General features: G+C 42.9%; 1 protein-coding gene across 2 annotated transcripts; it reads left to right on the top strand.

Moving 5' to 3' along the window:
- Positions 1 to 3,592: 3,592 nt before the first annotated feature.
- Positions 3,593 to 7,833, top strand: LOC129119905 (prolactin-like). Of its 2 annotated transcripts, XM_054632148.2 has the most exons (5): positions 3,593 to 3,722; positions 3,820 to 3,971; positions 4,104 to 4,211; positions 5,281 to 5,460; positions 7,126 to 7,833. In XM_054632148.2, exons 1-5 carry the CDS (start codon positions 3,698 to 3,700, stop codon positions 7,318 to 7,320), a joined length of 660 nt encoding a protein of 219 aa, XP_054488123.2. In that variant the 5' UTR covers positions 3,593 to 3,697; the 3' UTR covers positions 7,321 to 7,833. The 2 variants fall into 2 exon arrangements, with proteins under 2 accessions (XP_054488123.2, XP_077035000.1); XM_077178885.1 differs by lacking the exon at positions 4,104 to 4,211.
- Positions 7,834 to 11,383: the final 3,550 nt, after the last annotated feature.

Raw genomic sequence — 11,383 nt, 5'->3', positions numbered from 1 at the left:
TATAAATTGAAACAATATCCTAAAAAAATCATAAATAAAGCATTAAGACATTGAATTTTCCCACTTGACTTGCATGATGCTTAGTATGGTGAAAATCATTGATTTACAGTAATATCTGTATAGCATGGCAATATTCTGCTCAGGCACTCCACACAGACTGCAATCTTGTCCTTACACAGTTGATTCTACCATTTTAGTAGGATGTAAAATAGCACATTATAATAATAATGAAGGGTTCCAGAACTTAAAGTACCTGAAGTTTGTAACTGGCTCTATATCTTCAGTTTTATTGAAACTTTACGTGCATACAGGTCTTGCTTAAAATGGCGCAGAAGTTCATTCTCATGAGCAGCCAGCACACCAGCTAAGGAATTCATCTCCTCCAGAGGGCTGGAATAGAGCAGATGTTTCAAAACCATGTTTCTCTCTACTTGTGTGCTACAATCACAGTCACAAATAGTAGACATCTCTGCAGCCCCAAGGGAGGCAAAAATGCAATGTCTGCATGAGGCTGCCCAGCAGAGGAGTAGAAAAAGAAGCAGCGCATCAGCTTCATTTGATGCATCAAGCACATGCTCCCTCAGCTCCTGGGCTACATTTGCAAACAGAAAATGAGATTCCTCTGCACTAGCTCACTCTATACTCATCACCCTGAGCTCAACTTAGAATCAACAGGCAAAACCATGCATCACCAGAGATTAGTGAATTACTGAATAGAAGCAACTTCTCAGTGAGTTATTTAATGAGATGGAGGATAGGGAAGGATTTTGCCCAGAGTGACAACTGGAAACAAGAACCAGTTGCTTTAAATGAGAGGACTAAAAAATGTTTGAACTGTGAAGAGGGAAAGGAAGGAGAAGTAGAAAGATATAAAGGCAAGAAATATACAACCCACTGTACGGGGATAAAGTATGGGTAAATGAAGGCGGTATAGAATGTAATCTTATCCCCTAAAGAGTTGCAGCTGAACCAATTACTAAATATTAGGAGTAGGCCTGATGTTAACAGGCCACAGCTGTAGCCAATAAGAAGAGTGTTATAAAAGTGTGGATTGGTTGGTTGAGGGGGGGCTGGAGTCAGTTGGCTGCTGTGAGAACAAGGAAGAGGCAGTGCTTAGAGGAGGTGCCTGTGAGAAACATCAAGGAGGTATGAAACTCTAGCAATATGGAACCTTTGCATTATAATGACAATAGAACTCTTGCTATATATGACAACAACCCCAGAGCAGGATGAGGTTTGCAGACAATTGATTTTTTTAAAAAAAATTGACAGTTGATCAAGCAGACAGTTTTTCAGCTTCACTCTGGATAAGCTCGCACTTCCTAAAAACATGGCTTCCATTTTCCCAGCTATATCAATAGATGGAATGGAAAATACTATGTGTTTTTACTTACTTTGTATTTATTGTCTGTGTCTTTGGAGTCTCAAGATTGCAACAATCAAGAGCAACACAAATAAAGACAAAATCAGCAAGATGATTACTATACAAAAGCAGGGAGACATGAATTGGACAGATGTTTCTATAGAGAAGAGAAAAGTCAAGCAATTCTACATGAAGTAATTCTGTTTACAGAAGTCAGAAAAAAACCACAGATCTGAGATCCGGCCTTCTGAAAGTGGTTTACTTCTCTAAGTAGGTAGTTTATGTAACCTGGATCTTGAAAGGGAAATTAGTTTTCATCTTGTTTTATTCAAGAGCTTGTATTGCCAACTTTCAGAGCAGAAGTGTGTGACATGTCCCTTCTTGAGCTGTAAAATGTGCCTGTTGTTATGGGAAAAGGTTCAAATCAATAGTATACAGTATTTGATTGAAACAAAGCTTTTCATTCCAGCATCTACTCCTTCACGATGTAAATTCAGGAGAGATTCTTGAATACATGATGAACTCCAGTTGATCTTGCACTATAAATCTTTGGCAAGCTGCAAGGGGCAGAGTTGCTGTTCAAGTAATTTACATTTTCCAGAGTTCAAGTTCATTGCTCCTTCAAATCTTAAAAAATTAATATTTTAAGGAAACTTTTTAAGATGTGCATATATCAGGATTTCTCCAAAATACATGAAAAAGAAAAGAAAATGGCTATTGGCCAATAAAAAAGTCAGTGATCCATGTTTCCCATATGCAGACTACAAATGGTTTTCAGATCCTGTCATATTGCATCCTCACATGATTGCTTGTTTTATGATAATTATTAGAATTAGTATTAATATTCCAACCCTTCCCCTGGACCACAAGCCATTAAGCAGTTTATCAGCTAGCAAAGAGCTCAGAGCTATTGCCATATTAGTATGGTCCCCAGTAAGAACCGGCTCAGCATCATTAAACACTGAAATCACCTGCATTGTTTTATTCGTTAGGCACATCTTAGGAAACTGGTTTTAAAATTAATTTTAGAAGCTCTAAAAAAGGAGGGGTTGAAATTATCCTGTAGACCCATTGGGCTACCCGCCTTTCTAAACACGAGTCCCTTGGAAATGCCTCTTGATTTTATGCAGAAGCAGTGGCAGACAATTGCTTTTAAGATCTGGCTAGAGAAGTAGCTACCTCTACTTGTTTTCTACCAGTTTTTTAAGTACCCACACAGAATATAGGTGACAGAGTTCCATTTCACCTTGGCCAAGAACTAGTCAAACTCATGTCTTCTACCTCCAGAATGAGTTCTAGTCACCCAGCTGCCCTCAAAAGGTGAGGAGAGGGAGAGGGACCCTGGCAGAAGTATGTTCCTTCCATTTTTCATACACAAAATCAGGATTCGGGGGCTAGAAAACAGATACATAACTCCAGCATAATGGCTGGGGAGAAAAGATAGCAATTTCATGTCACATGTATCCTCATTTCTGAGTAGACTTTTCCCTTGGCAGTGAAAAACCCCAGTAAGAAGGGCCGAGTCAACTAATTTTCCTCATGACCAGGATCTCAACTTTTCTTAAATGTCCTGAGGGTTGCTTAGGATCTTGTGCCCCAAAATAGAGGACACCAACCATGTCCACAGGACTTGCACCCCTTTAGGGATCCTGATCTAAATCCTTTGCTGCACTACTCCCTGAGCACTTAGCTTCATGGCATCAACCATCCGGTGGTATATTTGCACCACCGACCATGCAGTCACCAGCTATTCAGCAGTCTTATCTCTCACCACCTGCAAAGGAGCAGGAGCAGCCGAGCTGATCATAACAGTGTGATTTGAAAACATGGCTAAGAGATGAATGTCATCAGAGCAGGCTTCTCTCCTACCCCTCATTTTGCCCATTCCTGCCCTTTTGTAAACCCCCATTACCACGAACATAAGCAATTTGTTTTCCTAGTCTCCTTTCTCCCACCCTTACCCCCTCGGATGCGCTGGGATTGACCGGACCACGCCACTTCTGTGCGAGGGCCGGAGCCGCCCCTCTCTGCCCACGAGAGGGCTGTGACGGGCTGTGGGGGTCGGTACGGCCCCAGCACCGAGCCCAGGAGTCAGTCCCGTTTCTGCCGGCCGCGGTGGGTTGCTGAGGGCAGTCGGTCCCGCTGGTGCGAGGGACGCGCCCGCCCGCCAAGCCGTGAGCGCCGCTCCGGGCGGGCTGACTCACGGTGCCCGCGGGCTGCGCACGTCAGGGGAGCCACCCGTCACCGCCGTGCGATCCCGGCATATATAGGGGATGCGGGGGCCTCGCCGGCCGATCGCAGCCGCTCCGTGCCGGGCACGGGCTCCGCAGCGCTATGGCCCGGGCGGCGGGGCGGGCAGGTGAGGGGGCGGGCGGCGGGGTCGGGCTGGGCCGGGGCTCACCCCGACATTCCGCACCCCGACATTCCATACCCCGACAACGCCGCCCTCTCCGCAGGTGCGGTTGCGGCGCTGGCGCTGCTGTGGCTGCTGGTCTGCGCTCCGGGGGACGCCGGCTGTCACCCCCTGACCGTGGCCGATCTCTTCGACCGAGTGATCCGGCACTCGGGCAGGATCCACAGCCTCTCCACGGCGCTCTACGCCGAGCTGGTGAGTGCCGGGCCGGCCCCGCCGCCGCGGAGCGGGGCTTGCGCCGCCCTGGGAGCGGATAGGGGAAAAGGCGGGGGATGTAGGGGGGTGGCGGTGCCTCTCGGTCCACGTTTAGGTGTTCTTCCCCCGTAGGAAAAACACTTCCCTCCCCGTGACAACGAGCTGGGAAGGCCCGCTCGGAAGTGCCACACGTCGGGGATGCTGACCCCCAACGGCAAAGAATACGCCCAAAAAATCCCGGTAAGGGAACGGCGGCGCCGGCGGACAGAGGGCAGAAGAGGGTACCGCCAGGCTTGGGGACGGGAAGGGGACTCTGCGGGTCACACCGCCTACTTTCTCCCCTCCCTAGAGAAAGGGGAATACACCTCCTGTCTTGTCAGAACCCCAAAATGTCTCATTCATCATGCTGTAATAGTTCCCCACTCCAGTCGGGCTGGAGATAGGCAGAGAGGTTTTTGTGCTTCCGGAGTTTCATCAACAATCTGGATGAAAGAGGCTGCTAAGTTTTGACCCCAAACAGGTGCACATCAGAGAGGTATTGCATTTGAATCTTAAATTAGTTGAATTTTAAATCTATAAAATAATCTGTAAATGTGATACCTGAAATTTGATCATAAATACTAGTTATTATAACTAGTATCTCCTACTATTGCAGTAGTACTTCATCAGAATGATTGACAGACATCCTTTGATTTTGTTGAGGCAAACTCTGTGGAACAGAAACTTAGATACTTGTGTATGTGGCAAAGAAGTTACATTAATCAGTATCACTGCAAAGTATAAAAAGCAATCAGGAGAAAGAAATAACAGTAATCTCTGAATCAGTAGTTAGGTAAGGGGAAAAGAACTGCAAATTTGTTTACATCACATTGTGATGGCAAAGAGAAAAAAATCATTATTAGTTTAGAGTAGGAAGAGTTTGTTCATATAGAGAAAAAGCAAATTGTCATGTTGGGGATAGACCAGTGGGAGAAACTTTTGCCTCTAGGAGACAGACAAAGACAAAGGCTAACATTTTGGTGTTTGGTTGTGATGGAGTGAGGAGTTTCCCCCAGAATGTCCTTCTAGAAGGTCCCCTGGAAGGGCAAAGAAAGATGGCCCTGCTCGTGTTAGCTGAAAACATGACAAATACAACTTCTAGGTATTATTATATATATATATATACAAATAACCAGTGACAGAGTGGTGTTTTAGTAGTAAACTGCAGATGTAAATCTTGATCCCACTGAGATTTCATAATGAAACTAAGAGTATTCATATGATCTGCTGCAAAGTAACAGACATGTTCTCTACTGTTTAAATTTATAAGAGAGAAGAACTAACTCATGTGATACTGAAACTTTTGCAAGCCTGGAAAGAACCACTGTCCCACTTTAACCAGCATATTGAGCACCATCAAGAGCTACCTGATGACAGCCTTAGCAAAGCTAAGCAAATCAGCAATATGGTACATGAGCTGAAGACTGGAGTTGAGAAAGTAACAGAAAAGGCAAGATATTTGATGTAGCTTTTATTTATATCAGTTATGTGGCATGGGTGACTTCGAGGAGGAGGCAATGTCTGCTCCTACTTGGGCTTGGAGGCTCTTATTCAGCAAAATGCAGGACTTTGAAGTATCTTTCCATCAGAGAATGTGACTTAGCTGTAGATTGGCAGATATGTAGATGGTATTATAGGAGTCCATATCTGTGAGGAAACATTTTATGAATATGACATGTATGAACAACACACACAAGTACTAAGGCTAGAGCCTTTTGTATCCTCATATATGAGCCAGTAATGACTTCAGTTTTCTAGGCCAGGAGAGAAGATGTGGGTAGGCCATAGCAAATGCTTAATAATTGTGTCAAGTTTTATTTGTATTTAAATTCTAAGCAATTCAAGTATCACTGCTGTCTGATGCAAAGAGCTCCTTCCTAAGGCAATAATTTTATGCTGAGTTAAGTTCTTCAAGACAACAGTGGTATCACTTAAGTCTGATGTCAGTCACAAAATAATTTCAGAACTCCATTCCATATTATGCAAGATTATGTATAAATCATTGGATGAAATTCTTTGTTATTTCCATTTCTGTCTTCTCATTACTTGCTAAAGTCCTGACCTTTGCATTTTTTGTGCATTTATATCTAAAATTAACTCTGGTTTTGGCAAATGAAATCTGTGTGCCCATTCTCTAAAATGGCTACACTGCCGGAGTGTGTGTTTCACTAAAACAAAGTTATTAATAAACTAGTATCTTACACTAGTAGATCACCTTTCAACTCTATGGACACAGGTGGGGAATACAAGTTTTAAAAGGGTAAGCAGCTCATCACTAGAATAGGCCAAATAGTACCCTACTACAAAATGCAGCCCTGGTTAGAGTGACTTGGAGTTACAAGTGGAAACTCCATCATCCAAATGCAGCCATAGTTCTGGGCTAAAATAGCCTTAAAGTTCAGAAGTGTTCAACCTCAAAGCTTGACCTTTGCTTCATTCTGTAGCTGAAGCAAACTCTAAACTAGCTACACACTTTTGGTGTATTTACATGCTTTATTTTTTCTAAAGCACCTTTGAAGCCAGTACTAAGAGGGAAATTTATGGAGTATTGATTTCTCTGTACCATGGATATTTACACATAGGGTAGAAATATAATTACAAAAATTAATGCATTCCATATTTTGCAGCTATGTCTTTCTGTTTAAAATTAGGAAAATTCTAAACTTGCTTTTGTTGTGAAGCACCCACTCTGAGAGGTGATCACAGTCTGTAGAATTCCAGTTAAATAAACAGCACTGGTGGATGCTCATGTTAGGAGCTTCGCTTCACAAAAAGCATAAAAATAAATGGCTAAAAAATCTCAAGACTGATTTGCTATAATACTTCAAGAGGAAATAAGGATTACCAAACAGGGGTCCCTCTACTTAAACTCAGATGAAGTATTCATTACTAGTGTATCAAGAAATTTCAGTCCAGTTTAAAAGTTGCAGAGATACCATAAGGATAAAAAGACAATGTTATTCTATGTAAGGATCTTTACATATATCTTTAGTAAATATGTGAAGGATCTGGAATAGCAGAGCCCAGTGGAGTGACACCTCAGTCGTCTTCTGCAGTAGTATATTTCTTCTGTGTGTAGTTACAAGTTGAACTTCTTTTCCTGTTTTCAATACAGATGCAGTCAATGGGGATCATCAGCAATTCATTAAATGGAATGGCATCATCTGAAGGCACTGGTTTATCAATTAGTAATGAAGCAAACATGATGAGTGACTCTGATTTCATTCACTGTTTTAGGAGAGATTCCAATAAAGTACAAAGCTACTTAAAAATTCTCAAATGTAGAATTATGCCAGAAAATAGTTGCTAAATCGTAATCCCTTGACAAGTAGTCTTCAGCATGATGCTTATAGAGATTAAAAAATAATAGAACTTCTGATTTATCACTTTCACAGTAATTTTAATTGGGAAGTATTTTTAAAATCCTTTGGAAGCTGGCACAGTTGACCAATGCAGATGAAATACTAAATTAAGCCTCGTGTGTATGTCGGTTAATGCACCTATAAAAAGGAGTGCTCTAGCATTAGATAAATAAATGTTCTTGCATGTTACACTGTGGCAGACTATACTATGGCTGATTCACAGTTTAGATAAATACATAGAATTACAGAATGGCTTGAATTGAAAGGGACCTTCATGATCATCAAGTTCCAACCCCCACTCTGCCACTGGCAGGAATGCCATCCACTAGATCAGGTTGGTGAGGGCCTCACTCAAGCTGGTCCTGAACACTTCCAGATATGAGCCATCCACAGCTTCTCTGGGCAATGTATTCCAGTGCCTCACCATGCCTTTGAATAAAGAACTTCTTCTTAACATCTAATCTAAATCTCTCCTATTTTAATTTAAAACCATTCCCCCTTATCCTATCACTCTTATCTATGTAAAAGTTGCTCTCCCTCTTTTTTATGAGCAATCTTTAAGTCATGTATGGCTGCAATGAGATTTCCCTGGTGCCTTCTCTTCTATATGCTAAACAATGCCAAATCTCAGACTGTCTTCATGAGGTTCTTGTGGGCCCACTTCTTAAGCTTGTCCAGGTTCCCCTGGATGACATCCCCTCTTTCTGTTGTGTCAGCTGCGTTGCTCAGCTTTGTATCTGCAAACTTGCTGAGGATGCCCTCCATGCCACCCTCTGTGTCATTAAGGAAAATAATGAAGAGCACCAGTCCCAAGACAGAACCTTGAGGGACACCACATGTCACTGGCCTCCCCCTGGACATAAGAACCACTGCTCACAATCTCCTGGACACGTCCAACCAGCCAGTTTCTTAACTACTATATGGTCCAGCCTTCAAACCCATGGCTCTCCAATCTGGAGATAAGGGTGTCAAGTGGGACCCTGTGGAAAGCCTTACTGAAGCTGAAACATAGGTACAACATAGTTGAAAATAAGATTCAATCTGTTAAACCGTGGTACATCTGTATACTATCAATAAAGTATATTTTTCCCTAAAGAAAATGTTTTCCCCCATTTCTACATACATACCTACCTGCAGAATATTGCTTAACACTGAAGAGGGGCATTGATGTTGATCAGCTCATTTAACTGCAGGGCCTATGCCAGATTTTACATTCACATAATACTTCTTACTGATTTCTGAGGGCTTTCATATGTGTCCCATAAAATCTAGAATTTTTATTCATTTTGAATGCCCTTTTATATCTGCAATGGCTTCACTGATTTCAATAGAAACTCCTAAAGAAAAAGCTTGTGAAAAGTAAGTCAGAATTCTGGTCCAAATAGCATTTCAGTCTAAGGGCTGAGTAGGGAGTAGCAATAAGTCTCTTTCCCATTCCACATGCTGACACAGGTCTTGGGTTTTACAGTAATGATTACAAACTCCATTGCAAATAAAAATATGAAAGCTCTCAGATATTTTAAGGAAATCACATTTTCCTAGCAGCAGGGTGGTGCTGCTGGCTGTGCCTAAAAGAAAACTTCTTTGCATTCAGAGCCTGAGACAGTTGAACAAGTAGATATAATCAACATGAATTTATTTTTAATATTCTTGACATTTTTACCACTAAATGCTCTTTTCTGACCTTCCATGATCTTGATGGTTGCTGACAGTAGCAAGAGCTCAGGCAAGCAAGAATAAGGAGTAAAATGCTGATGATTATTTAATAATGATACTAAATTTGGGCTTGAGAAACCTAGCAGAGAAAGATGTCAAAGAAGCATTTATGCAGACTAGAGAAACAACATTTTAGTTACATGTCTGTAACTGCAAATATCCTCCGGTATCTCCTGTCGGGTAGATGGCGGCTGTACTTGTGAGTGTTCACAATTCGCTTCTGGTCCCTGCTGCGCCAGGTATAGTAGAAAAGCAATGGGATACTTTGTGCTTGCCCTGAAGAAGTTATAGCTGCAGTTCCTTATGCAGTAAGATACCACAAACACAAAATGAAATAGCAGCATTCATGGGCAGATTCTGGGGAAATTCTGGAAACAAAACGCAGCTCCAAAGAGAGCAAAGGAAGACTCCTCTGAACAAACAGACAGAACCAGAGGGGGATGCCCACAGCGCCTGCATCTAGCTGTGATCCCAGAAGATGTAGTGGCAATTAATGGCTGTAGCATTCATGCGGCCATCTGGTGCAGCCTCGGTCGCGGAGTACAGCAGCCCTCTGGCGGTGTGTGCCTCCCGAGTCAGCGAGGGGTCACTGCTGGCTCCCAAACGCTGCAGCGGGACCACCGCGCCTTCCCTGCGGAGACAGGCGGTGCCAGGGTAACGCCGCCGGGAACCGGCGCACACACGGCAGCCGCCCTGCGACAGAGGCGAGGGGTGACAGACACGGCGAGGGCAAGAGGCCGACGGCACGAAGCTCCCTCCGGACCGGCTGCGGCCGCCCCGCTCGCCGGGCACCGCGGACGGCGCTAACAGGGTGGGAGGCGGCCGTGTTCCCCCGGGAGGTGGCTGTGCCCCCTGTTTCTGCTTGGTGGCAAGTAATTGCAAGCAAATGCATGGTGACTCAGAGATCAGCCGTACCCGCAGCTGGCAGGACGTCCCAAGGGGTGCAGCTGAGGGTCAGGAGGAAAACCTCGCAAACGGAGCGCGTCATACAAAAAACTCTCATATATACCTCCGCCAAAGTGCTAAACCCTGGGAACGTTTTGCTGTACAAAAATGTGAAAACAGAGAAAATGAGATAGTGGGTGGCACACGAGGAACAGTGCACCGAAGTGTTGTCCACAGTCATTCATCCTCATTAGTGTTATATTTCAGTTTTGCCTTTGGCTGAAGCAAGGCATGTTGGTAAAACAAAAGCCTTCCTATATTGCTGGCATTGTTTTGCTTCCTCCTGTGATCGAGGAAACAACTGAGCAGTGGGCTGAAAAGGGCATCCTTTTCTCTGTGGCCACCGATGCCTAAAACAGAAATACAGTGATGGTTGCTTTCTGCACAGGGGAATACTTCATCTCCTGCATGATTTCCTCCAAGACAGCAACATAACTGGTTAGGAGAATTTGATCATGTTAAATTGTGTGCTACTATCAAAAGCTTTGGAGTTTGAGAATCCATCACATTTATATCCGAATATTAATTTAGGAGAAACAATTCTGTAAATTAACGAAGAATCAGAAAATCAGGATTGGCTTCCAGTTAAGCACTGGCATCATGTGCAACAAAATAGGTAAGTAATGGTATAATTTCCATTTGTGAAACAATCTGTTTCCATTAAACTTTCTTGCCAACCAAATAAATTTAAGAATTAAAACATCTCCATTGTTCTTCTGACTTTATTCCATGAAGCACTGCAGGATAATCCCAGAATACTGACATTTTGTAGAGTCCAATTATTTTTTTTTTCAATTATTAGAACTGGCTGTTGCACATCAGTGATTTCCTCATCATGTGTCCATTTTTTCAGAATGATGAAGGATACAACAGAGACACTCCCAGTGACTGAAAATTTATTTTGTTCCTTTTCTAATGCACTAAACGGTACTGATAGTGTATCTTAAATTTAGACTGAATCTTGTATGTGCTGATGTTTCCATGGTAGACTAAGTGGCTAATGTCACTCATAGTTTAGCTCTTATCTAAACCCATGATTGCAAAGCAGAAACAAATTGAAACAGTCTTCTTTGCACAATATACATGCATGTTCAGCTACCTTCATTCAAATATTGATCTGTAAATAAAAATTATTTGGAAAAACTGAAGAATTCCTCAAGGGTTGAATGCTTATAAAAAGCGGCATTTCTATGTGCTTTAGAAAGCACTGGAAGATCACTATAGAGATGTTATCTTCTGACATCCCTGTCCACCATGCCCAGCTTTAGTGCTCAGAATTACAACCAATATAAAACCAAGGAATTGCCATTCTCTGGCCATGAATTTTGGTGCAAGTCTGCATGGGGGAAC

This window comes from Agelaius phoeniceus, chromosome 5 (genome assembly GCF_051311805.1).
Source record: "Agelaius phoeniceus isolate bAgePho1 chromosome 5, bAgePho1.hap1, whole genome shotgun sequence".
Taxonomy (NCBI): Eukaryota; Metazoa; Chordata; class Aves; order Passeriformes; family Icteridae; genus Agelaius; species Agelaius phoeniceus.
The sequence above is the reverse complement of the archived record's forward strand: the minus strand, read 5'-3'. Positions and strand labels throughout refer to the sequence as shown.

Bases quoted from the DNA above. Each gene is read 5' to 3' on its own strand.
- LOC129119905 (XM_054632148.2), top strand. From the start codon at position 3,698: ATGGCCCGGGCGGCGGGGCGGGCAG. The intron at 3,723-3,819 runs GTGAGGGGGCGG...CCCTCTCCGCAG, and splicing joins CCGGGCGGCGGGGCGGGCAG to GTGCGGTTGCGGCGCTGGCG. The intron at 3,972-4,103 runs GTGAGTGCCGGG...CTTCCCCCGTAG, and splicing joins CGGCGCTCTACGCCGAGCTG to GAAAAACACTTCCCTCCCCG.